This window comes from Phoca vitulina, unplaced genomic scaffold, assembly GCF_004348235.1.
Source record: "Phoca vitulina isolate PV1807 unplaced genomic scaffold, GSC_HSeal_1.0 scaffold40, whole genome shotgun sequence".
NCBI lineage: Eukaryota > Metazoa > Chordata > Mammalia > Carnivora > Phocidae > Phoca > Phoca vitulina.
The window spans coordinates 13,105,384-13,131,218 of NW_022589743.1; the positions used below are offsets into that span (position 1 = coordinate 13,105,384).

The window sequence follows — 25,835 nt, forward strand, 5'->3', positions numbered from 1 at the left end:
TGAATTCAAGCCCTGGGAGTGGAGGGAATGTATAGAGAAGAGCTGAGAGGAAGGAAGGTACTTTTAAGAGCACTCACATTTAGGGAAAAGGAGAAACCAATGTATAGGAACAGTTAAGAAAAGTGTTACAGAAATTAAGGAAAAAGGAAATGTGTGTGTTGTATTTCAAGAAGACAGTGTTATGTTTGGCTGTATCCCTAGAAGTTATGCTGATGGATTTTGGAGTCAGACAGCAGGAGTCACTCATATCCATGCTCTGCCTCTTACTAGCTATATGATATTGGGCATATTAACTTGACTTCTTAAAAACCTAGTGTTCACATTTATTATGTGGGTTAATATTAGGTGATTAAGAGGTCATTGATGACCTTCAGGTTAGTGGGATTAAAGGACAGATTATAGGAGCTTGATTCTGCTGTATTTTGAAGCCTAAAGAACATATAGAAGCTTAGTGGGGAAGAACATTGAGACACTGTAAAGAAAGATTTTTATATAAATGAAATACATTTTCTTGTGAGACCCTTACAGTTATATTTTTTAAACCACATTATTGGGAGTCGTTTACAAAAACATAAACCTATTAAATCAGAATTGGACTTTCCTATTGAAAGCATATTTCTCAAAATGTTATATCTTTTTTAAGTAAACTCAGTGGTAAAGAAATGCTTTTAAATATGTTGAGCTTTTCATGTTTTAAAGTATGTTTTGAAATTTTGAGAAGTCTTAACATCTTGATTCTAATTTTTCCTAGAAAAATTGCCTAAGTATAAGTTTTTTATGCTAATTTTTTATGACTTCTTATATAAGACTCTCCTGAAAAAACTACGCTGGCTGCAAAGCTATCTGCCAAGAAACAGGCTTCCATAAAAAGAGATGAAAATGATGATTTTCAAGTAGAGAAGAAAAGAATTCGACCCTTAGAAACCACACAGCAGGTAAACAGTTTATTGGCAGTGAAATAATACCGTTATCGCTGTACACGGGAGTTAAGTATCAATCAAGTTTTCAGTGGCACTTGTACAGTTTAATTGGGTTATATCATAGAAATTAAATGGTAAATTATTGTAAGTTCATTTTGAATAGTTATTCATTACAAAGGAGTTTGTTATTATAGTAGATTACTCATAATAACATGTCTTTAAAGTGAAACAGCATGGTGCTTTTCTATATATGAAGAATTTGATGGTAAAATATTTATTTAAGGCATATATTGGTAATACAGATACTTTGTACTTTTTAAGTCCTCTGTTGTTTTTACCTAATGATGGCATTTTCTTTTGGCCAAAATATCTTTGATATGAATATTTTTGTTATTGATAGTTTTAGCATAATGACAAGGTTTATTCTTATTTATTGAGTTTTAATATCAATACATGATAAAATGTATCTTTTTTTTTTTTTAAGATTTTATTTATTCACTTGATAGCGAGAGAGGGAATACAAGCAGGGGGAGTAGGAAAGGAAGAAGCAGGCTTCCCACCGAGCAGGGAGCCCGATGCAGGGCTCAATCCCAGGACTCTGGGATCATGACCTGAGCTAAATGCAGACGATTAACGACTGAGCCACCCAGGCGCCTTGATAAAATGTTTATTTCTAAAAATTACTGAAAGACCTGAATTACTAAATATTTTATATGAAATGTGTTTTTCATACATGAATACAATGTTTTTGGTTTTTTTTTTAAGATTTTATTTATTATTTGACAGAGACACAGTGAGAGAGGGAACACAAGCAGGGGGGAGTGGGAGAGGGAGAAGCAGGCTTCTCACCGAGCAGGGGGCCCGATATGGGACTTGACCCCAGGACCCTGGGACCATGACCTGAGCTGAAGGCAGATGCTTAATGACTGAGCCACCCAGGCGCCCATGAATACAATGTTTTGTCATAGAGTTCATGGCAGTGAGGTAGGGAGATAGGCTGGGACTTTGATAGACTTAGTTACAAATAAAGAGATTATTATAATTAATTAGCATGGCCTTTGTAGATAATTATATATTTCTAATTGAATATACTCAAAATGTTTGTGTTCTTCTGTAGTTTATCTATTCTACTTATGATCTTTATTAACTTCCATAGTTAAACCTTGATTTTAGAAATAGAATGAACTAGTTTATTTTTGGAAAAGTAGTGATTACAAATGAAGTATGAATCTGTATAGATTTTCTTCTTCAAAATGTGTACATAGAGTTGGATGTTGTGTGATAGGGCTCAACAAATAACATTTATTCTCTGACTTAATTGACTCTCATTTCTTTTTTGGTAGGAATGGGATTATCAATAGAAATGCTTTTTTTTTTCCACTTCATAATTTAAGTAAATAGGTTTTTGGCAAGTAGGTAGGAAAAGGCATAGACAGTTTGGAAAGAAAACTTAGTGGTATTTATAGAAGAAATTTAGTCAAGTACAATTTGAATTATCAAATATCTAGTAAGTAATAATAATACTAATAGTCAAATAATTTATTTTATCATGTAGGAAATCATAACTCTTTACATTTAAAATTTTTATTCTGAGTTTTTAAAAATTATTTTTTAAAGATTTATTTAGTTGAGAAAGAGATAGAGTTTGGGGGTGGGGAAGGGTAAAGAGGGAGAGAGAGAATCCCAAGCAGGCCAGCGTGGAGCCCCACACAGGGCTCTATCCCACAACCCCGAGATCATGACCCAAGCCAAAACCAAGAGTTGGACACTCAACCGAATGAGCCCCCACCAGCCGCCCCTGAGTTTTTGTAATTTAGAATGAAGTTTTATTTTTATTTACTTTTACTTTCCAATTAGGTATGTAATTGAACTTTGCTATAATACTACACTTGATATCCGTATGGTAGGACTATTTATGGGAAGATTATTTTACAATACTATAGTTTTGACACATGACTAATTAAAGCTATTTTGGTTAGGATTTGAGAGATATAAGGTGCTCATTTGTGGGGCGCCTCGGTGGCTCAGTCGTTAAGCGACTGCCTTCGGCTCAGGTCTTGGTCCCAGGGTCCTGGGATCGAGCCCTGCATCAGGCTCTCTGCTCAGCGGGAAGCCTGCTTCTCCCTCTCCCACGCCCCCTGCTTGTGTTCCCTCTCTCACTGTGTCTTTCTCTGTCAAATAAATAAAATCTTAAAAAAAAAAAAAAAAAAAGGTGCTCATTTGTATTTTTAAAAATTGTTTGATTATTGCCAATTAGAAAAAGTCATCTTTTTTTTAATGCTGAAAACATACCGAAAACTATTTTGACTTTCAAGAATAACTGGCCTGCTCAGACTTTTGTTTACATTAAACTTCATTTTGGTTCTGTGTTTACAGATTAGAAAGCGTCATTGTTTTGAAAAGGAGGCACATCATTTGGATGCAAAAGTTGCTTCAGGAAAGACCACAAAACTCAACTCTCCATTAGGAAAGATAAACTCCTTTTCTCCACAAAATGTATGTATTTATGCCATTGTTCAGTTTAAAGAAGGAAAATGTGGAATTTGCTAAACTCATTAAAAAAAAAATGAATAGTATAATGCAAAGAATAGTAGAAAACAATTCAGAAGTCCTCTAAGTGCTATCACATCTCTGCTACTAATATGTGAGATGGGAAATGCTATTTTCTTTGAGCTCCAGTTTCCTCATTTATAAAATGAAAGAATTGGGCTAGAAAGAAATCTGAAATGTTTTTTCCTCTTGTACATTCTAATGTTGTGGACTCTACTTTCCTACAGTTCTTTTCAGTGTCCTTAGAGCAAATAGTTTTCAAGGAGTAGTCCAGGGAGCTCTAGAGATTACTGGTATTTTTTTCTCAGGCAAGTGTGTGTGCTCAAAAGTATTTATAGTAATAATAAGATGTTATTTGCCTTTTTAAAAACTGTCTTGACATTTTCACTGATGGTGCAAAAGCAACAATGGGTAAAATTGTCAGTGCCTTAGCACAATCAAGATAGTGGTACCGACCTGTTTTAATAGTGGTTTTCTTCACCATCATTAATGCACAGTTAAAAAAAGCCAGTTTCACTTAAGAATGTCCTTGATGAAGTAGTAAAAATTACTAATTTTATTAAATCTCAGCCCTTAAGCTGTTTTAACATTCTGTGTGAAGGAGTGAGTAGTACTCAAAATGTTTTGCATATACGAATAGGATGATTGTCTTGAGGAAAAACACTTGTAAGATAGTTTGGATTGTTAGCTGAACTAGCCACTTTTTTTCATGGAACATCATTTTTACTTGAAAGAATGACTGACAGATGAACTATGGTAATTCTTAAAGATAAAGTAAGCCTGATAAAATTTGAGTGAAAATCAGAATTTTGAAAAACTGTATATGCCACTGTGAGCTTGGCAGTTTTATGATACTTACAGACTTTCCTGACGATAGTGGTGGTGATATTATAGAATGTGACTTTTTTGATATTATATAATGAAATGTGTTAACATTTATAAGATCTGTAAAATCAGGGAACCAAATATTTTCTGAATGGCCTGTACATGATATTATAAGATAATGCCTGGAAAAGATCCATCCCAAGTGCCAGATAGACGAGTGGATTTTTTTTCTTTTGCCCTATCCCTCCATCCCCAGGCATCCTTAGACTTTTTTTTTCAGTCACTATAGATTAGTTTTCATTTCCATAGTTTTATATAAATGGAATCATGCCTGGTTTTTTTAAATTAAATTTCAGATGTGAATTTTAATTGCTGGGTGTTGAATGTTGTTGTATTTCTTTTTTTTTTTAAGATTTTATTTATTTATTTGAGAGGGAGAGTGAGAGAGGTAGTGAGAGCATGAGCTGGGGGAGGAGCAGAGGGAGAGGGAGAAGCAGACTCCCCGCTGAGCACGCAGCCTGATGCAAGGCTTGATCCCAAGACCCTGGAATCATGACCTGAGCCTAAGGCAGACTTAACCGACTGAGCCACCTAGGCACCCTGGATGTTATTATATTTCTATAAATACTCGAGTTTTGTTCTGAGATGCCGTTAACTTACTTGGAATCAACTTGATCTTTTTGGGTCTGCTTTTAGAATTTGTTAGATGGGACCTGAGCAGAATTTAGTTGTAGGTTATTTTAATAGAGGCTAACTCCTTCTGAGTCCTCTACCTAATGCTCTATGAATTGTTAGGTTTTCCAGTCTGGCTGGTGGGAACAGGCACTATTCCATGCCCTGTATGAGTGTCTTATCATCTCAGGTGGTTCTTTACATTATCTTGGATTGTTAACTCACATATGTTGATCAATACTCAGCTAGATATTTGAGAGGTCCCTCTACAGATCTATGAAATTCATTCTTTGTACAGCTCTTTCTACTTTCATATTCTTCCCTGTGACCTTTAGTCTTCTCCGACTTCCTGGACTGAAGAGCAATGTCTCTTCAGCTCAGGTTTGCTGGGCTATATCTGCGTCCCCCTTCCCCATGGCACAACCTAGAAACTCTCTTAAGACAGTAAGCCTAGGCAATCATAGGGCCTATCTCATTTATATCCTATCTTTCAGGGATCACTCTTACCTGATATCCTATATCTTAAAAACTATTGCTTCATATATTCTGTCTATACTTTTTCACAAGAATCTTTTTTTTTTTTTTAATTTTTTATTTATTTATTTGAGAGAGAGAATGAGAGACAGAGAGCATGAGAGGGAGGAGGGTCAGAGGGAGAAGCAGACTCCCTGCTGAGCAGGGAGCCCGATGCCGGGCTCGATCCTGGGACTCCAGGAGAGTGACCTGAGCCGAAGGCAGTGGCTTAACCAACTGAGCCACCCAGGCGCCCCTATTCTGTCTATACTTTTGAGTTTTTCAGGTGGGAGATGAACAAACTCATTGACTATGGGGACAATTGTTTATCTGTACAGTCATAATACCTTTATAAAATTACTGTTTTCTTTTGCCCTTTCTGCTCCTCCTCCCTCTTTTTTTTTTTTTTTTGATAAACTTCTGCTAATTCTTCAGAAAACCTTCCTTGACATCCCCAATTTTGAGTTAGATTCCCATCTGGAATGTTCCTTCTACTAGAATTTTAACACTTACCCTTATTATCTTCTCTGCAAGGCTCTTAAGTTCCATTAAGGAGACACCAGGTTCTCTAGTATATTGAGACCTCCTTGAAGGCTGTGACTGTTTTACTCAGCTTTATGTTCCAGGCACCTAGCATTGGGCTAGGAGCCTAGTAAAGGCTGAGTGAATGAAAACTATATTCCCTGCCCTCAAAGAGTCTTCCTTTAAATTCTTAAAAATGCTAAATGGGGGAAAAGTTGTTGGTTATCTTCACAGAAGGCATATAGTTGGAGAAGTCATTTTAGGAGCTTTTAATATTAAATTGTCATATATATGCTATATGTTTGCCTCTGCCAGTGTTTTCTCCCTCATTTTCCTTAGCAGTGCCTTATTTTAATAGCCCTTAGTATTTGAATTTATCTACCTTTTTATTATCTATCTGCTCTGTTAGAATAGAATGTCAGTCTTTTTCACATGTATCTCTAGTACCTAGAACAGCATATAGTGTATATTAGTTGCCCAATAAATATTTGTTAGTAGAATCTTCTTGAATTCTTACAATGACATAGGCAGGTCATATCGTTGTTCCCATTTTACAGATAAGGATACTGTGAGAAGTAAGTAATTTGCTTAAGGTCACAAAGCTGGCAAATATCAGAGCTAAATCCTACCTAAGTAGTATGATGCTCTGGCAAATGCTCTAATCACTTTATTGTACATTATCTCTAAAATGCCTCTCAGAAATCCTGGAGTCATCTAAGCAGGATTCTCATACCAACATAAAGGAAAGAAATACTATGTAGAAGCCTCCAGAATAAAGAAATCAAGCATAGGATAAGCTGTGATTAATAATAGCTAAAATAAGAGAAGTAGATTTTTGTTTTTAAATAAGTGGAACCCAGATAAATTTTATTTATTTATTTATTTATTTATTTATTTATTTATTTAGAGCGTGTGCATGTAAGCCAGTGGGTGGGGGGAGAGGCAGGGGGAGAGGGAGAGAGAGAAACCTAAGCAGGCTTCACCTGGGGCTTGATCTCATGACCGTGAGATTATGACCTGAGCCAAAATCAAGAGTCAGATGCTGAACTGACTGAGCCACCCAGGCGCCCCTAGAGAAGTGGATTTTTAAATTTTGTTTTGTTCTTATTGGTTAAGAGAATGAACTTGAATCAGAATGCCTGGGTTTTAATCACAGCTCTGCTCTTTACTACCTGTGTAACCTCGATGAAGTTTTTAAACTATTGCTACTTCAAGTTTCCCCATTTGTTAAATGGGGATAGTAATAGTACCTATCTCACAGGGCTGTTATGAGGATTAAGCAGGTTAATATTTATAAAGTGATTAGAGTATATCTGGCATATTTTAGGGCCTATTAAGTGGTAAGTGGTAGTAGAAGTAGCAGCAGTAGTGATAGGAGTAACAGCAAATGGTTACGTTTGTGTGCTAATAAAGATATTATATTAATATTGATTAATATTACATATATGTAGTTATCTTTAAATGCTGCTAAAATGTATTCTATAGTATTGATACTAATTTTGAGGAATTAGGTTTACAATTAAGTAAATTCTTTTAATATCTGTTAAGGATGTCTATGGCTGAACCTGTTTAGAGTCTAGACCACTTGTAAGCAGAGTTCCTTGCTAGGTACCTTAATTTTAAGCCAAGTGCTTTGATTGATTTCTCCTTTTGGTTATGTACTATGTTAATCATTTATTATGGTCTTCTTATTGGTTAGGTATAATTGTATTTATACCTGTATATCCATATCTTTATATCAGTTATATTTTTAAACCAGAATTTATAAGTTTTGTTTCCTTGGCTATAGGTGGTATAACTATATTGCTGTAGAAATGCAGTATTTGTCATAGGTGGGTGATTTATTATTTATAATATTAAAGGTATTGGTTTCTGATCATTTCCTCATAAGTTTGAAGATTGTTAAACTAAATTTCTCAATTCTAGTAACTCAAATGATAACATTTCACTAGTGTGACATAGAGCTTTTATTTATAAAAAGATGTAAGTGGTATATGCCATATTAATTCAACATATATAGAGTACATTTATCATCACCAAAGTATTTTTGCAATGACAGAAAAACCATATGGTTGAGCTCTAATATTTGTTCTTTTTTTTTTTTTTTTTTGTAGTCTGTAGTCAAAAACATGAATATATAAAGTACTTTTAGGTACTTTCTGAATGGTTAGGGAAAAACTTACAAATAGGTAAAGTGATGTGTATTTTCAATGTTATTTTTTTCTTCCATACCAAATTAGAATAAGCAGTTAAAATAGAAACATGATCAGTACAAAATAGAAAATTGTAGTTAATATTTTCATATTTTAGTAAATTGTTGGTAAATTTTAGTAAATTGTTAAGAAAACCTATAGATTTGTGTGTGTGTGTTTTAAAGATTTTATTTATTTATTTAAAGATTTAATTTATTTATTTGTCAGAGAGAGCGCGCACACACAAAAGCAGGGGGAGTGGCAGGCAGAGGGAGAAGCAGATTCTCTGCTGAGCGGGGAGACCGACGTGGGACTTGATCCCAGAACCTTGGAATCATGACCTGAGCTGAAGGCAGACGCTTAACGACGAAGCCGCCCAGGCATCCCAGATTTTATTTATTTATTTTAGAGAGAGAGCATGCTTGTGAGAGCAGGGGGAGGGGCAGAGGGAGATGGGGAGAGAGAATCCCAAGCAGACTCTAAGCTGAGCATGGAGCCTGATACGGGACTGTATCTTACGATCCTGAGATCATGACTGGAGTCGAAACCGAGAGTCAGACGTTTAACTGACTGAGCCATCTAGGTGCCCCAGTGTAAATTTGTGTGTTTTGACTGTCATCTTAATTTTAAAAGTGGATAGTGGCATTTTTAGTGTAAATCTCGTGGACATTTAGCACTAGATAATACCTCTAGTTTTTAAAAGAACCAGGACTGATCATTTCCATGGATATAAGAAAGAATAATGGGGATATGAGTAGAGGTAATTTATTTAAAGAAAGGAATCTTTGAGTATAGAAGTATTTTTTCCCCACTAGAAACTCACTTTGCTACTGGTATAACATTTTTCTTCTCTCTTTTTTTTTTTCTTTTGAATAGAGGTGTAATTGACATTTTCAAGTGTATAACATAATGATTTGATATTTGTATACATTTTGAAATGATCACCTTTTATAGTTACAGAGCTTTTTTTTCTTGTGGTGAGAACTTTCAAGATTTACTCCCTTAGCAACTTTCAAATATAAAATATAGTGTTAACTGTGGTCTCCATGCTGTGAATTACATCTTCATGACTTACTTATTTTATAACTGGAAGTTTGTGCCTTTCACTCCCTTCACCCATTTCTCCCACCCCACCCCCCTGCCTCAGGCAGCCACCAGTCTGTTCTCTATGAGCTTTTTTGTGTGTATGGTTTTGTTTTTTTAGATTTTACGTATAAGCAAGATCATGCCATATTTATCATTCTCTGTCAGACTTACTAACAGCATAATGTCCTTGAAGTCTATCTATACATGTTGTTGCAAATGGCAAGATTTCATTCTTACTTATGGCTGAATAATATTCCGTTGTGTATATATACATTTTCTTTGTCTATTCATCCATTGATGGACACTTAGATTGTTTCCATATCTCAGCTATTGTTATTTTATTTCATTTATTTGAGAGAGAGAGAGAGAGAGTGAACACGAGCAGGGGGAGTGGCAGAGGGACAAGGAGACTCCCTGCTGAGCACAGAGCCTGATGCAAGGCTCCATCCCAGGACCTGGGATCATAACCTAAGCTTTTTCTTTTTTTTTTTTTTTTTAAAGATCCTATTTATTTGACAGAGAGAACACAAGCAGGGGGTGCAGCAAGCAGAGGGAGAGGGAGAAACAGGCTCCCCGCTGAGCAGGGAGCCCGATGCAGGGCTTGATCCCAGAACCCTGGGATTATGACCTGAGCCAAAGGTAGTCACTTAACCGACTGAGCCCCCCAGCCACCCCTGTATTTTGGTTCTTATAAGATGATAGAGGGAAGACAGAATTTCTTTTTGGAAGAATAGTTATTTGGATTAATAAATTAATGGTTTAGTTCTCTTATCCCTACAAAAATACAAATGTTGCAATCTTTATACATTTAAAATCCATAGTTGTATTATTTCTTCTGAAAAACTTTCCTTCATAAAGGAAATGATAAATTAGTGTAATGATTTCTCTTTTCCTCTAAATTCAACATTACACTTTTTAGGTTTTTCTTTATAATTTTCTTAGTTTTCATTAAAATAATTTAGTTTCCAGCCTGTCAGTTGGAGAATCAGATAGTTGTCTTTTTACCATCCTATCATCTCGAGTGTTCTTGCTGTCTCTTCAAGTCAGAAAATTTTGTCAATACCTCCTCCTACCTAATTACCTTGCATCGTGCATGCTATTCTCTTTCTTTACATTTTAGATTCTCCTTTTCACTGATAATTCAAATGTCAAAGATCTAGTAAGGCATTAGTCTCCATGTCAAAATATAGTTAAGAGAAACATTGTTTTTTAATAGTGTTACCATTCTGATTTTACTTTGTTCCTCCATGCATAATCATTTTCTCTAGAATTTATTTCCATTCTTTTCACTCTTTAGTAAATCTTCAGAACAGTTGAGGTATTGTTACAGACTCATTCTTATGCTTATACCTCATTTTTATTTGTTCATTAGATAAGTGCTAACATTGACTATATACTTTTATAAAAGTAGTTCTATTTTTTGATTTAGTACAGCGGGAGCATTCATTACTTTTGCCTAGTGTGTAGAAGAGATGTGGGTCCAGTAGAGTGCGCTATTGACCTTCGATAAAGTGTTGATGTTGGGCAAACCTTGGGGTTTTTCTCCCTTTTCTTCCTCTTACATGCCCCTGTCTTTCTTTCTTTTCTTTGTCTTTCCTTCTCTCTCTTCCCCTTTCTTCCTCTCCCTCCCATCAATATTTAAGATGTTCTCTAGGATTTCAAGAGAAAATGATGAGTTTTCTCTGAAATTATTTTAGAAGTCATTTTCTCATAGTTTAATTTACTTTCATTTAATATTACTGCTTGTATAGTGATATGATGCTTACTATGTGCCAGAAACTCTTCTAAACATTCTAGAAACATTAATTCATCTGGTAGATACAGGTTCTTATGAGTTAACACCTATTCCAAGTTCTTTTAACTTTTCTGTGGATTTGACAGTTTTCCAAATAAAATGAAAGAATTTAACTCAATCCTATTACAGCCCTTTGAGAAAGGTATTAATATTTTCCCCAATGATATATGTGGAAATTGAGGCACAAGAATTTAAGTGGCTTGTTCATGTGACAAAACTGATAAGTAGAGGCTAGTTTAAAACCCAGGCAGTCTGGCTCTAGAATTGATTCTCTCAACCACCTCACTATTCTGCCTGTGAATAAACTCTTCCAGATGACCTTGGATGAAAGTTCTTTTTTGTACTGTTACAGGCCATATTATATTCAGTACCATATAGATAATTAAGATTCGTTCCTCTTTTAGCCTTTCTCTCAACACCCTGTTCTTTTCTTTACAATGCTTACCAAAGTTTATAATTATATATTTATTTGTAGGTTTAACTCTTGTTTGCCTCCTTGTCAGGCTGTCCATAAGGACAAGTGTTATGTCTCTCTTGTTGCCTTTTTTTTTTTTTAAGATTTTATTTATTTATTTGACAGAGAGATAGAGAGCACAAGTAGGCAGAGCGGCAGGCAGAGGGAGAGGGAGAAGCAGGCTCTCCGCTGAGCAGGGAGCCCGATGCGGGGCTTGATCTCAGGATCCCGGGATCATGACCTGAGCCACCCAGGGGCTCCTCTTGTTGCCTTTTTAATAACCAGCATCTGGCACAGGACCTGCACATAGTAGGTACCGACATATTTGTTTAATAAATGAATGAGAAAATGGCCAAAGTTGAGAAAATGCAGGATTTACTATTGTAGCTTACAACTTTTACTCAGATCCTTATACTAAAGGAGGTGTAACAGTACTGTTAAATAGAGGAGACTTAAAGCAGGTTTGAAATTTTTTTTCTTTTGCAGTACATTTTGGAAGTAGTTTTTTATTTGGTGGCACACAGAAATAAAATACCAAACAATGATTTCAGGGGGTAAGAGATAAATTGATGCTTAATATAAACAAAAGATTAGAAACAGCTTTTGATTTCTGTAGCCGCTATAGGAATAGGTTGTTAAATAATTTTACCAACTAATTGAAGTATAATTTATTCAAGGCAGCAAAATTTTTGAAGCCTGTTACATGCCAGACACTTAAAAACAATAACCTGTATTTCTTAAAGGGTTAATGATATGATGATAGCTTTTTAGAATATATACTTGTGCCAGGCAATTTATATGTTCTCTTATTTAATCCTTGTATCAGCACTGTGAAGAAAATTGAGTAGACTTTAGACTCATTTTACAAGTAAGAAAATTGAAGCCCAAAGATACTAGATTATTTGACTATGATCATACTACAAGTAAATAGTGGAACCACGATTTGAGCCTAGCTCTAAAATTGAGTGCATATAGATTCATGGATTATAAATGGGGAGAAAGGAGAGAAAGGAATGGCTGGGAAACTTTTTTTTTCTCTTGTTGGCTGGTGAGGAAAAAACCAAATGACTATGCTAGAGAAAATAGATTTTATTATTCAGTATGTCTGGCATTAAATAACTACTTTTATTTTATTTATTTTATTTTACTTATTTTTTTAATATCTACTTTTAAACAGTTAATGTGTAGTTGGGGAAAGATTAAATTATCTTAAACATTTTGTGTATTTTGTCTACTAAAGAGTTTTAAACTAAAATTTAAAAATTATGAGTAATACACATTGTTTGAAAAACCTTTAATAGTGTAAAAATGTACAGAGTAAAAATTAAAATATTCTCCCTTAAAACATTATTCCCATCCCCCTTTCTGCTTCCCAGAAGTAAACAAGATGAACACCTCCATGAGAATATTTCTGGATCCTTTTGTAGAAATTTGCAACAGATATTTTTCATAGTTCAGTATAGTTAAAAAAAATTTTTTTAAACATTTAACCCTTTTATTTAAAGGATTTATTTTAGTATATGTATGAGTTCAGGTTCTGATTGTATGCCTTTCCAAGTAGATAATCAGTTGTCCCAGTGTCAAAAAATAATTTTTCCTGATTTGAAGTTTTGCTCTTTTCATACACTAAATTGTTATATATATTTGGATTGGTTCCTAGACCGTTTATCTTTTTAAATTTTTATTATTTTCAAAGTATATATGTATATAGGCAGAGTCAGAGAATTCTACATGGCTTTGAACAAACATCAGTAGACCTTTGCCCTAGTTCCATTCTCCAATTCCTATTATCTGAAGTCAATAATTTTTAATCATTTTACTTACTTATTTTGGTATTTATTTATTCAGGAGTAACGTATACATATTGCTTTGCTCTTGAATTTTTGGTTTTATTTTTTTATTTTTAGTTTTTTAGATTTTATTTATTTGACAGAGAGAGACAGAGCGAGAACACAAGAAGGGGGAGTAGGAGAGGGAGAAGCAGGCTTCCCGCTGAGCAGGGGGCGCCTGATGCGGGGCTCGATCCCAGGACCCTGGGATCATGACCTGAGCCAGAGGCAGATGCTTAACTGACCGAGCCACCCAGGCATCCATTGAATTTTTGGTTTTAGATACCTTCTCTTGCCTTCCTAGTATCCTTTCTAATTGTCCCATTACTTCTCTGCCTTAAACATCACAACATTTGGTGTTTACATTATTGTAATTATATAAATATCATTAAAAACAGAGCTAAATATTCTATCATTATGTTCTTTCCTCAAACAAGGTTTTATTCGTTTTAGTTTTCTTTCTTTCTTTCTTTTTTTTTTTAGATTTTCTTTATTTATTTAAGAGAGAGAGAGAGCACGCATGTGAGTGGGGGAAGGGGCAGAAGGAGAGAGAATATCTTAAGTGGACTCCATGCTGAGTGAAGAGCCTGCCTTGGGGCTCAATCTCAGGACACTGGGATCATGACCTGAGCCAAAGTCAGTAGTCTTACACTCAACCAAATGAGCCATCTGGGCACCCCTGTTTAGTTTTCTGTATAACTGTAACTATCCTCAAACTTTGATAGAATGTGGAATCTTTCAGCTCATTCAAATGCATCAGGTCAAGAATGTCCATATTTTTAGACTCTCAGTATTTCACTAAAATAATGAAAAATACTTTTTGATATTGAATTATGTTATGTGTTTTTTAATGACGTTGAGTTTTTTTTTTTTTTTTAGAGATCTAGAGTATGCACAAGTGGGGGGAGGGGGAGAGGGAGAATCCCAAGCAGACTCCACACCCAGCGCAGAGCCTCATGTGGGGCTTGATCCCATAACCCCAAGATCATGACCTCAGCCGAAATCAAGAGTTGGATGTTCAACCGGCTGAGCCACCTAGGCGCCCTTGACATTGAATTTTTTTGGATACAAAGGCATTATCTGTCTCTTAGTGAAAATTTGGAAAGCACCAAAATGTGTACTTAAGTTATTAATATTAATCTTTAATTCAACTATTTTCCTTAGTATCAACCCTGATATTTTGCTTGCTATCTGTTCTTAACACACACACACACACACACACACACACACACACACACACACACTTACCCATTACTGTGTAACAAACCAACCATTTATTTAGCTTACTATTCTGGGGATCAGCAATTTAGGCTGGGCTCAGCTGGGCATTTCTTCTGCTGATCTCAGCTGGGCCACTCATGCGTCTATGGTCAGCTGTAGGTCAACAAAGCAGCTGTGTTTCAGGGGCTTGGTTGGCAATTGGCTGGGACTGGTGGGTATTTCTCATCATCTAATCCTAGCATATATATATATATAGTGACTGAGGGTTCAAGTAGCAACAAGAGAGCAGATCCCAATGTGCAAATACCTTTGAGCCTCTGATTGTGTCACATTTGCTAATGTCTTAGTCACCAAAGCAAGTCACATGGCCAAACCCAGATTCAAGTGTTAAAGGTCACTTTTTGGAGGAAGACCTACAAAATGACCTTGCAAAGGGGCTTACGTATAGAGATGGGAAGAATTTGTGGCCATATTTGTTATATCACATATATGTATAAAACACACATATAATATGTATTATGCATATCCTGCATTTTTAATTTTTGTTAAAAATTTGGATTATAGTGTATATAGCTTTTACTTTTCACCTAATATATAGTGGTCATAGAAAAGGCTTTTAAAAATCCAAATCATAACTGGTCTATTTTGATACATACTTTTTTTTTTTTAAAGAATTTATTTATTTATTTGACAGAGAGAGATATAGAAAGAGCGGGAACACAAGCAGGGGGAGTGGGAGAGAAAGAAGCAGGCTCACTGCTGAGCAGGGAGCCCGATGTGGGGCTCGATCCCAGGACCCTGGGATCATGACCTGAGCCGAAGACAGACACTTAATGACTGAGTCACCCAGGCCCCCCGATACATACTTTTTGATGCAACATTTTTTTCTATGCCAGGAATTGGCAAACTATAACTCATGGGCTGAATATGACCTGCTGCTTGTTTTTATAAATTTGGGGGAATGTAGTTTACATTCATTTACATATTGTCTGTGGCTGCTTTTTTGGTACAGCGTTAGAGTTGAGTAGTTGGACAGCAATCATATGGCTCATAAAACCTAAAATACCTACTCTCTGACCCTTCAAAGATAGTTTACTAACCCTTGTCCTATGCTATTTTAATCTTGGTAAGTGAGGCCAGAAGTTAGCGGAATTAGTGTGAATTTCTTGCTTTATCTGCAAATTTACCTACGGACAGGATGGTAGAATCGATTAGTAATTTCTTGAATGAGTTTCATTCAGCTCCAATAATTATGATTTTTTTGAACATTTATAGAAAACATTAAAACATAGTGACCTCTATAGTGGAAATACAACGAAAAGTCTCAAAAATTTCCAATCTTTTTTATCATGTTGAGTGAACTTGGTGCATGTTATAGAAAGATTGACAGTTATTTTTCTTGATATGTATAAATACTTAATGAAATATCTATACCAGTCCAGCCTACATGTGTATGTGTTTATTGACAATAGAATCTACGGTTGCCATACAGAAATTTTTCACTCGTGGATAGTGGGTATAGAAAGATTACTTTAGAACACTGCTTTGTTAATTGACATATTTTCTGGCCAGTAGATTTACTTATTTGTTTGTTTATTTTAGATTTTTAAGATTTGACATAGCCACAATATTATCCAAAAATTAGAAGTACAATACAAATAGATCTTTTTTTCCCTGGAACCATTTGCGAGTAAGTTGATGACCCTCATACTCCATCACTCTGGAATACTTATGTCTCTATTTTCTATAAGCAAAGACATTCTTCTATATAACTACAATAAAACCATAAAAATCAGGAAATTAAAACTAATTCATTTCTATTATCTAATACTCAGAACCAGGGCAAATTTTGTCAGTTATCTCAATAAAGCTTTTGTCGCAGGAGGATCCAGTTCAGAATCATGCATTGCATTTAGTTGTCATTTTGCTGTCTTCAGTCTGGAACAGTTCCTTAGTCTTTCCTTTACTTTCATGACCTTGATACTTCAGAAGATTACAGCCTTTGTAGAATGTCTGCCAATTTTGGGTTTTATCATAATTAGATTAAGGTTATATATCTTTGGCAGGAATGTCACAGAAGCAGTGCTTCCCATTCTATCATTCTACCCATTGCATTCTGTGAGGTGGCAAATAGTTTCATTTTGTTTCATTAGTGGTGATTACTTTGATAATTTGAATAATGTGATGACGTAGGCATCACTGTAAAGTTATTTTTTTCCTTTTATAATTAAAGAGGACTTTGTGGAGAGGAACTCTGAAACTTTATAAATAGCATGTCCTCACTAAACGTTCATTATTCGTATTATATCTTTATGGACTCATGATTTCCCATTTTATTCAGTGGGTGATAATCCATTATATGATTTGTTTACATATTCAAGTGGGAGTTTATTTAAGTTGCTTGTGTATTTCTGACACATACCCATTATTCTTGGAGCATTTCCTTACTTTCTGGCACAAGATGTTCCAGGCTTCTATTATCTTTTCTCTGCCCCTGTCCTGGATTCAGCCATTTTTCCAGAGAGCCCTGGTTCCTTTTGGCAAATAATATTTAGAAGCTAAGTTCTGGGTGTTAGTTTTGTTCATTGCTGTTGGGATTGCTGTTCCAGGCCCTTTCAGCCGATAGAGCTAGGAATTACATGTGTGTGTGTATGTGTGTGCAAATACACACTCATATGTATTTATATTTTTTTCTATCTGTATGTTGAAAATTACATATTCCTATCAATACATCTAATTCCATTTCAACACCAGAGGATTCATTCTAAGTTTCTCCCTTTTCATATTTTTAACTGAAAAACCTTGTTCCCGTTTTTCAAAAAGTTAAAAATGGAATTACCATATGTTCCAACAGTTTCATTTCTTGGTATATATCCAGCAGATACTGAAACATATACTTGTACACCAATATTCATAGCAGCATTATTCATAATAGCCAAATAGTAGAAACAACTTAGGTGTCCTTTGAGAGATGAATGGATAAACAAATGTGGTATATGCATACTATGGAATATTTAGCCTTAAAAAGGAAGGAAATTCTGACATGTGCTGCCACATAGATGAACCCTGAAGAGATTATGCTAAGAGAAACAAGCCAGACACAAAAGAACAAATCTTGTATGATTCCACTTTGAATTTTATTTTCCAGTTAACGTGTTTTTATTATAGAAATAGAGTTCATTTTTGTGTATTGACCATGTAACCTGCAACTTTGCTAAATGACTTTTTGGTTCTCCTTGATGTTGGAAATTTTGTGGGACTTTGTAAGTACACAGAATCGTACATTTATATTCTCTGGTAAATATTTTACTTCTTTTATAATGTTTGGCTCTTAATATATTTTCTTGCCTTACTGCAGTGGCTAGGATATATAGTACAAAGTTGAATTGGAGTATTGAGGGTGGATATCCTTGCCTCGTTCATATCTTGGAGCGAAAGCATTCATTCACTCTTTCACCATTAAATAGGACATTTGTCATCGATGTTTTATAAACGTCTTTTATCAGGTTAAGAAAGTTTTTTTCTATGGGCGCCTGGGTGGCTCAGTTGTTAAGCGTCTGCCTTCGGCTCAGGTCATGATCCCAGGGTCCTGGGATTGAGCCCTGCATTGGGCTCCCTGCTCGGTGGGAAGCCTGTTTCTCCCTCTCCCACTCCTCCTGCTTGTGTACCCTCTCTCGCTGTGTCTCTCTCTCTGTCAAATAAATAAAAAAATCTTTTATTTTAGAGAGCCAGGGAGAGAAGAGGAGTGGGGGTTGGGGGGAGGGGCAGAGGGAGAAGGAGAGAGAGAATCCTAAGCAGGCTCCACACTGAGCATGGAGCCTGAAGCAGAACTTGATCCCAAGACCCTGAGATCATGACCTGAGCTGAAATCAAGAGTCGGACACTTAACTGACTGAGCCACCCAGGCGCCCCTACACATTTAATTCTTAAAATAAATACTCAGATTTTCTCTTTCTTCTTGAATTGGTAATTAGTATTTTTCAAGAAATTTGTCCATTTCATTCAAGTTTTTAAATTTATTGGCATACTGCTCAAAATATTATCTTTAAAAAATGTTTGCAGGATCTGTAGTGATATGCCTCTTCTTTTCTGATATTCATAATTTGTTTTTCTCTTTTATGATCAACGTAGGCAGACATTATAAGTTTTATTATCTCTAAAAAACAACTTTGTCTTTTCCATTTTCTCTAATGTTTTTCCATTTTCTACTAGGTTGATTTCTGCTTTTATCTTTATTTCCTTTGTTTTATTTTGGATTTAGTTTGCCCTTTTTCTAATTTCTTGATGTTTAAGCTTAGATAATTGATTTTGGACCTTTTTTTTTTCCCTTCTAAGGCAGCCATTGAAAGTTATACATTTCCCTCTAAGCACTACTTTATCTGTATCACACAGATTTTGATGTTAGGTTACTTTTTTTTTTTTAGATTTTATTTATTTATTTGACAGAGAGACAGCAAGAGGGGGAACCCAAGCAGGGGGAGTGGGAGAGGGAAAAGCAGGCTTCCCGCTGAGCAGGGAGCCAGATGTGGGGCTCGATCCCAGGACCCTGAGATCATGACCTGAGCCGAAGGCAGTCGCTTAGCCAACTGAGCCACCCAGGTGCCCCAGGTTACTATTTTTTTTTCTAATTTTCCTTGTGATTTCTTCTCTGACCCAAGATTCATTTACAAGTCTAAATAAACATACTAAGTAGGTGTTTTTTCCACAGACATTTTTCTCTTACTGATTTCTAATTTAATTTTGTGAGTTTAGAGAACATATTCTATATGTTTTTAGTTTTAACGATCTATTGGTAAATGCTCTGAGTTCTTGGTGAGAATATGTATTCATTTATAGACTACTGCTCACTTATTGTAGTCGTCTATAAATGTCAGGTCAGTCTGGCTGATTATGTTTATGTCTTCTGTATTATTGATTTTTTGGGTCTATTTATAAATTAGAGAAGAGTGCTGAAGGCCTTATAATTGTGTATTTGCTGCTGCTTTCAATTCTATCAATTTTTATGTCTTAGATTTTAAGTTTTGTTATTAGTGGTGTATACATTTAAGATTATGTCTTCCTGGGGCGCCTTGGGTGGCTCAGTTGGTTAAGCGACTGCCTTCGGCTCAGGTCATGATCCTAGAATCCCTGAATCGAGTTCCGCATCAGGCTCCCTGCTTTGCAGGGAGTCTGCTTCTCCCTCTGACCCTCCACCCTCTCCTGTGCTCTCTCTCTCAAATAAATAAATAAAAATCTTAAAAAAAAAAAAAAAAAGATTATGTCTTCCTGATGAGTTAACCCATCTGTCATTAGGAAAGTCTGTTCTGAAATCTACTTTGTTTAATATTAATATAGCCACTCTAGCTTTTTTTTTTTTTTTTTTAAAGATTTTATTTATTTGACAGAGAGAGAGAGAGCGAGAGCAGGAACACAAGCCAGGGGAGTGGGAGAGGGAGAAGCAGGCTTCCTGCCAAGCAGGGAGCTCAGTGTGGGGCTTGATCCCAGGATCCTGGGATCATGACCTGAGCCGAAGGCAGATGCTTAACGACTGAGCCACCCAGGCGCCCTGCCACTCTAGCTTTTTATGCATAAGTATTTTTTCATCCTTCTATTTTTAACCCATGTGTGTCTTTACATTTAAAATGGATTTCTTATACATAGTTGAATCTTCCTTTTTTTCCCCAATTTGACAACCTCTGCCTTTTAATTGGAATGTTTACATGATTTACATTTAATGTAATTATCAGTATGGTTGCTGTATGTTTTCTCTTTGCCCCATCTGTTTTTTATTCTCCTTTTCTTTCTTTTCTGCTTTCTTTTTAACTAATTGAACATGTTTTAGGATTCCATCTTTTCTCCACCATTGCTTTCTTAACTATATCTGTTTTGGTGTTACTCTCAGGTTTATAATTTACATCTTAAATTTATCAATGTACTTTAAAATTTTTATTTCACATATGATGTATAAGAACCTTCTACCACTATACTTTCATTTCCACCCTCATCTTTTGTGCAACTTTTGTTATATATTTTACTTGAACCACACAGTATTTTATTACTTTTTTCAAATCATCAGTTATATTTTTTAAATATTTATTTATTAATTTGAGAGAGAGAGAGAGAGCATAAGCAGGAGGGGCAGAGGGAGAGGGAGAGAGAATCTCAAGCAGACTCCACACTGAGCACAGAGCCTGACATGGGGCTTGATTTCGCAACTCTGCGATCACAACCTGAGCTAAAACCAAGAGACGATGTTTAACTGACTGTGCTACCCAGGCACCCCCAGTTATATTTTTTAAATTTTAGTATTTTTATTGAGATTTTATTTTTGTAGGGCAGTTTAAGGATCACAGCAAAATTGAAGAGAAAGTACAGAGATTTCCCATATATGCCCTGCCCCTGCCAACATGCATGGCCACCCCATTATCAACATCCCCCACCAGAATGGTGCATTTATTACAGTTAATGAAACTACATCAGCACATCCTAATCACCTAAAGTCCATAGTTTATTTACAGTTCACTCTTGGTGTTGTATATTAAGTGGGTTTGGACAAGTGTATTCACACATGTATCCGTCATTATGAGGTCATACTGAGTATTTTTACAATCTTTTGTGGTCCACCTATTCATCACTTCCTATCTTCCTTGAAAACTCCTGGCAACCTCTGATCTTTTTCCTGTCTCCATAGTTTGACCTTTCCTAGAATGTTATATATAGTTGGAGTCATATAGTATGTAGCCTTTGGTTTGGCTTCTTCTTAGTAATATGCTTTTAAGGTTCCTCTTTTTTTTCATGGCTTGAAAGCTCAGTTCTTTTTAGTGCTGAATGATATTCCATTGTCTGGATGTACCACAGTTTGCTTATTCATTCACCTGCTGAAGGATATCTTGGTTGCTTCCAAGTTTTGTATGAATAAAGTGGCTATAAACATCTTTGTGCAGGTTTTGTGTGGACATGTTTTCAGCTCTTCCAGGTAAATACCAGGGAGTATGATGGCTGGATCTTATGGTAAGAGTATGTTTAGCTTTGTAAGAAATTGCCAAATTGTCTTCCATTGTGGCTATACCATTTTGTATTTCACCGGCAATAAATGAGAGTACCTGTTGCTCCACATTCTCATCAGCATTTGGTATTGGCAGTGTTCTGGATTTGGCCATTCTAATTATGTGTGTAGTGGTATCTCATTTTAATTTGCATTTCCCTGATATATGATGTCAAGCATATCTTCATATGCTTATTTTCCATCTGTATATTTTCTTTGGTGAAGTGTCTAATGAGGTCTAAAGGGTTAGGGGCACCTGGGTGACTCAGTCGGTTAAGCATCTGCCTTCTGTCTCAGGTTATAATCTTGGGGTCCTGGGATTTAGCCGCTCATCAGGCTCCCTGCTCAATGAGGAGTCTGCTTCTCCCTCTCCCTCTCCCACTGCCCCTCCCTTCTGCTTGTGCTCTCTCTCTCTCTCAAATAAATAAATAAAATCTTTAAAAAAAAATAAAAGGTTAAAAAAACTCATTTTTAATTGGGTTGTTTGCCTTTTTCTTAAGTTTTAAGAGTTCTTTGTATATTTTGACTAATAGTTGTTTATCAGATGTATCTTTTGCAAATATTTCTCCTAGTCCAGCTTATCAGTTATTTCTTTAATGGATTGTGCTGTTGGTGTTGTATCTAAAGCCTTACCCAAGAGATTGACAGAGGGGATCATAAAACTATATGTTGTGTACAAGAAGCTCAACTTTAAATATAAAGATACATATAGACTAAGGGTAAATGGATAGAGGAAAATATGCCATGCTAATAACTAATCAAAAGTAAGCAGGAGTAGCTATATTAGTATCAGACAAAGGAGACTTTAAAGAAAGGAAAGTTATCAGAGATAAAGAAGGGCATTGCATAGTGATAAAGCGGCCAGTTCTCCAAGAAGAAATAATAACATCAAACTATATGAGGCAAAAACTAATAGAATTGGAAGGAGAAATAGTGAATAATAATATAGTTGGAGACCATTCTCTTTGGTAGTCTCTCTGCTCAGTATTTATTTTCTTTTATGTGTATTTTTAAAAAATCTTTTTGTAAAAATGGTATTTATTCATTATAAACATTTCAAGAAACACCAGAGAGTATAAAGAAGCAAGGGAAAAAAAATCAGACTGCCATTATCATAGTCTAGTTGTTAATTAATAATATTTCTTCTGTTGCTGTCTTTTCTTTTCTTTTAAAGATTTTATTTATTTGACAGAGAGAGACACAGTGAGAGAGGGAACACAAGCAGGGGGAGTGGGAGAGGGAGAAGCAAGCTTCCCGCTGAGCAGGGAGCCTGATGCGGGGCTCGATCCCAGGGCCCTGAGATCATGACCTGAGCCGAAGGCAGATGCTTAATGACTGAGCCACCCAGGCGCCCCTGTCTTGTCTTTTTTTTATAATTTACTATTTTAAATGTTTACAGGGGAAGACATTTCATTCATCAAATTTTTTTCAGCTTTGTCAACTTTTTATTGATTATGGCTTCTGCCACTTAGTTCCTTTTTTTAGGCTATTGATTTTTTTTTTTTAATTTTTTTATTGTTATGTTAATCCCCATACATTACATCATTAGTTTTAGATATAGTGTTCCATGATTCATTGTTTGTGCATAACACCCAGTGCTCCATGCAGAACGTGCCCTCCTCAATACCCATCACCAGGCTAACCCATCCTCCCACCCCCCTCCCCTCTAGAACCCTCAGTTTGTTTTTCAGAGTCCATTGTCTCTCATGGTTCTTCTCCCCCTCCGATTTCCCCCCCTTCATAGGCTATTGATTTCTAACATATTCAGTATTTCTAGATGATGTTTCGCCAGTCATAATTTTGTCAAATAATTGGTTCTTTTCTTAATTTTTAGTCAATAGTAAGTTTTATCTTGTGCTGTTTTAGCCAGTGTGAGATTTTTTGTTGTTGTTGATTATTTCTACTAGTAATGATCATTAAGTCTTCATTCTCTGTTAAGAATGAAATGGTGATGTCAGTATATCCAACTTTATACGTAGTTTCAACATTATAGGGAGGAGGTGTGTCTGTAGTGCCAGAAGAAGACAATTTGGTATTTCAGTTTTTTAATTTACGTTTTATTTATCTATCCTTGAGACGTATATATGCTTATGGTATAAAATTGAAGAAGAACAAAAGGGTGTATATTTAAAAAGTCTCCCACACCCGATTTCTCAGCCATTTTGTTTCCCACCCCAGAGGCAATTGTTACTGTTTTTTTATGAATCCTACCAGAATACTAAAATCAAATATATATATGTATAAAATATATATTTTAGTATTCTAAAAGTATATATATTATATTTATGTAGTGTGTGTATATATATATATTATAAAGGTAAATTACACCTAATACTCATGCACACATGTATACATGTTAACCACTCTTGCAAATAAGTTATGAGTGAGGTTGAGTATCTTTTCAAATACCAAATTATTCCTTTTGTCAGTTAGGTTTTTCGTCTTTTTCTTACTATTTTACAGGGTTCTTCAATATTAAATTAGATCTTTGTGTTTTGAATTGCAAAGATCTTTTTTTTCTTTAGTAGTTATTGGTCTTTTGACTTTTTTATAATGATTTTTATCATGCAGGAAATTTTTATTTTATGTAGTTGAATTTATCAGTCTTTTATGGTCTTTGGGTTCTGGTCACACTTAGAAAGACCTTTCTCACTCAGGTGATTTAAACATTTTTCAAAAAAATATTGTTATATTTAAATCTGAAGTTTATTCTGGTGAATAGTATGAGATATGAACACAACTTTTTCTTTCCCTTGGATTGCTACCCAGTTATTCCAACATCATTTATTGATAGTTCTTTTCCCTACTAATTTGAAATGTAACTTTTATGACTTTATGATGTTCTAGATTCCTAATGTATCTGGTTCTGCTTCTGGACTTTATTTTCTTTTCCATCCCTCCACACTGTTTTGATTATTGTACTCATTAATATTTTATGTGTCTAGTTCCTCCTTATTACCTGTTTATCTATTCTTGTTTATATTTACAGATGTATTTTGGAATTAGACTGTCTAGCTAAAAATAAATTCTTGGTATATTTTATAGATTATTTGGAAGAGAGTTGTGTTCTTTATGATGTTGTCTTTCTATTTAAGACCATGCTCTGTATCCATTTGCTTTGTTGGTTTTTTTTTTTTTAATTTCCTTCAATAGTGTTTAAGGTTTTCTTAACTTTTTTTTTCAGGTTTAATGAGGTGTAATTGATAAATAAAATTCTAAGATAAAGTATACATCTTGATGATTTGATAAACATACAGGTTGTGAAAGGATTTGCCCCATCTAATTAATACATCCTGTTACTACTTCAATATATTTTTAAGTTGATTCCTGGGGACTTTATGTTTTATTTCTATATAATTGGGATTTTGTTCTTCAATTACATTTTCTAATTTGTTATGGTTTTATATGAAGATTACTGATTTCTTTCTTTTTACTGAACTACATTTACTATGTTTTTTTACCAAGCCACATCAATGAATTCTTTTATTTTAATAGTTGCAATAAATTTTCTCAGGTTTTCCAACTATATAATCATATTTTCTGTAAATAGTGATCATTTTATCTCCTTTGCAATTTTATATAATATTTCCAATGTTAAGTGTAATAGTAGTAACAGAAGAATCATATTTATTGTCCAGAATAGGACACTTTTGGGAATCAAGGTGGTGGGGGGCATTATTAATAATGAAGCTGAAACAACAGATAAAAACTGAGATTGTCCCAGGTACATTGGGAAGTAATGGTCATCATTGTCTTCTTTGAGACATTAATGGGAATGCTTCTAGGGTTTCTTCATTAAACATGAAAGTGGGTTTTAAAAAGTATATGTAAGTCATATCTGTAAATATATAAATATGTTAAATTATACAAGTTATATATTTATATGTAAATTATAGATTTAATTATATTTTAATTTTACATATAATTTTTGTCATAGTTGAGAAGAATCATTTTATTCAGCATTTTCATCAAGAATGAATATTAAGGGTCACCTGGGTGGCTCAGTGGGTTGGGTGGCTGCCTTCAGCTCAGGTCATGATCCCAGGGTCCTGGGATCGAGCCCTGCATCGGGCTCCCTGCTCAGCGGAGAGCCTGCTTCTCCCTCTCCCTCTGCCTGCCTCTCTGCCTACTTGTACTCTCTCTATCTCTCTGTCAAATAAATAAATAAAATCTTAAAAAAAAAAAGAATAAATATTAAACTATGGATACGAATATGATTTTTCACATTTTAT

At 35.1% G+C, this 25,835-nt stretch overlaps 1 protein-coding gene across 1 annotated transcript in view; it reads left to right on the forward strand.

Annotated features, from left to right (window-relative positions):
• BRIP1 (BRCA1 interacting protein C-terminal helicase 1) overlaps positions 1-25,835 on the forward strand; it is a 176,572-nt gene that overhangs the window by 14,112 nt on the left and 136,625 nt on the right. The window contains exons 4-5 of the mRNA XM_032428708.1: positions 808-935; positions 3,297-3,416. Coding sequence (XP_032284599.1) covers positions 808-935; positions 3,297-3,416 — 248 coding nt within the window. The remainder of the gene's footprint in view (positions 1-807; positions 936-3,296; positions 3,417-25,835) is intronic.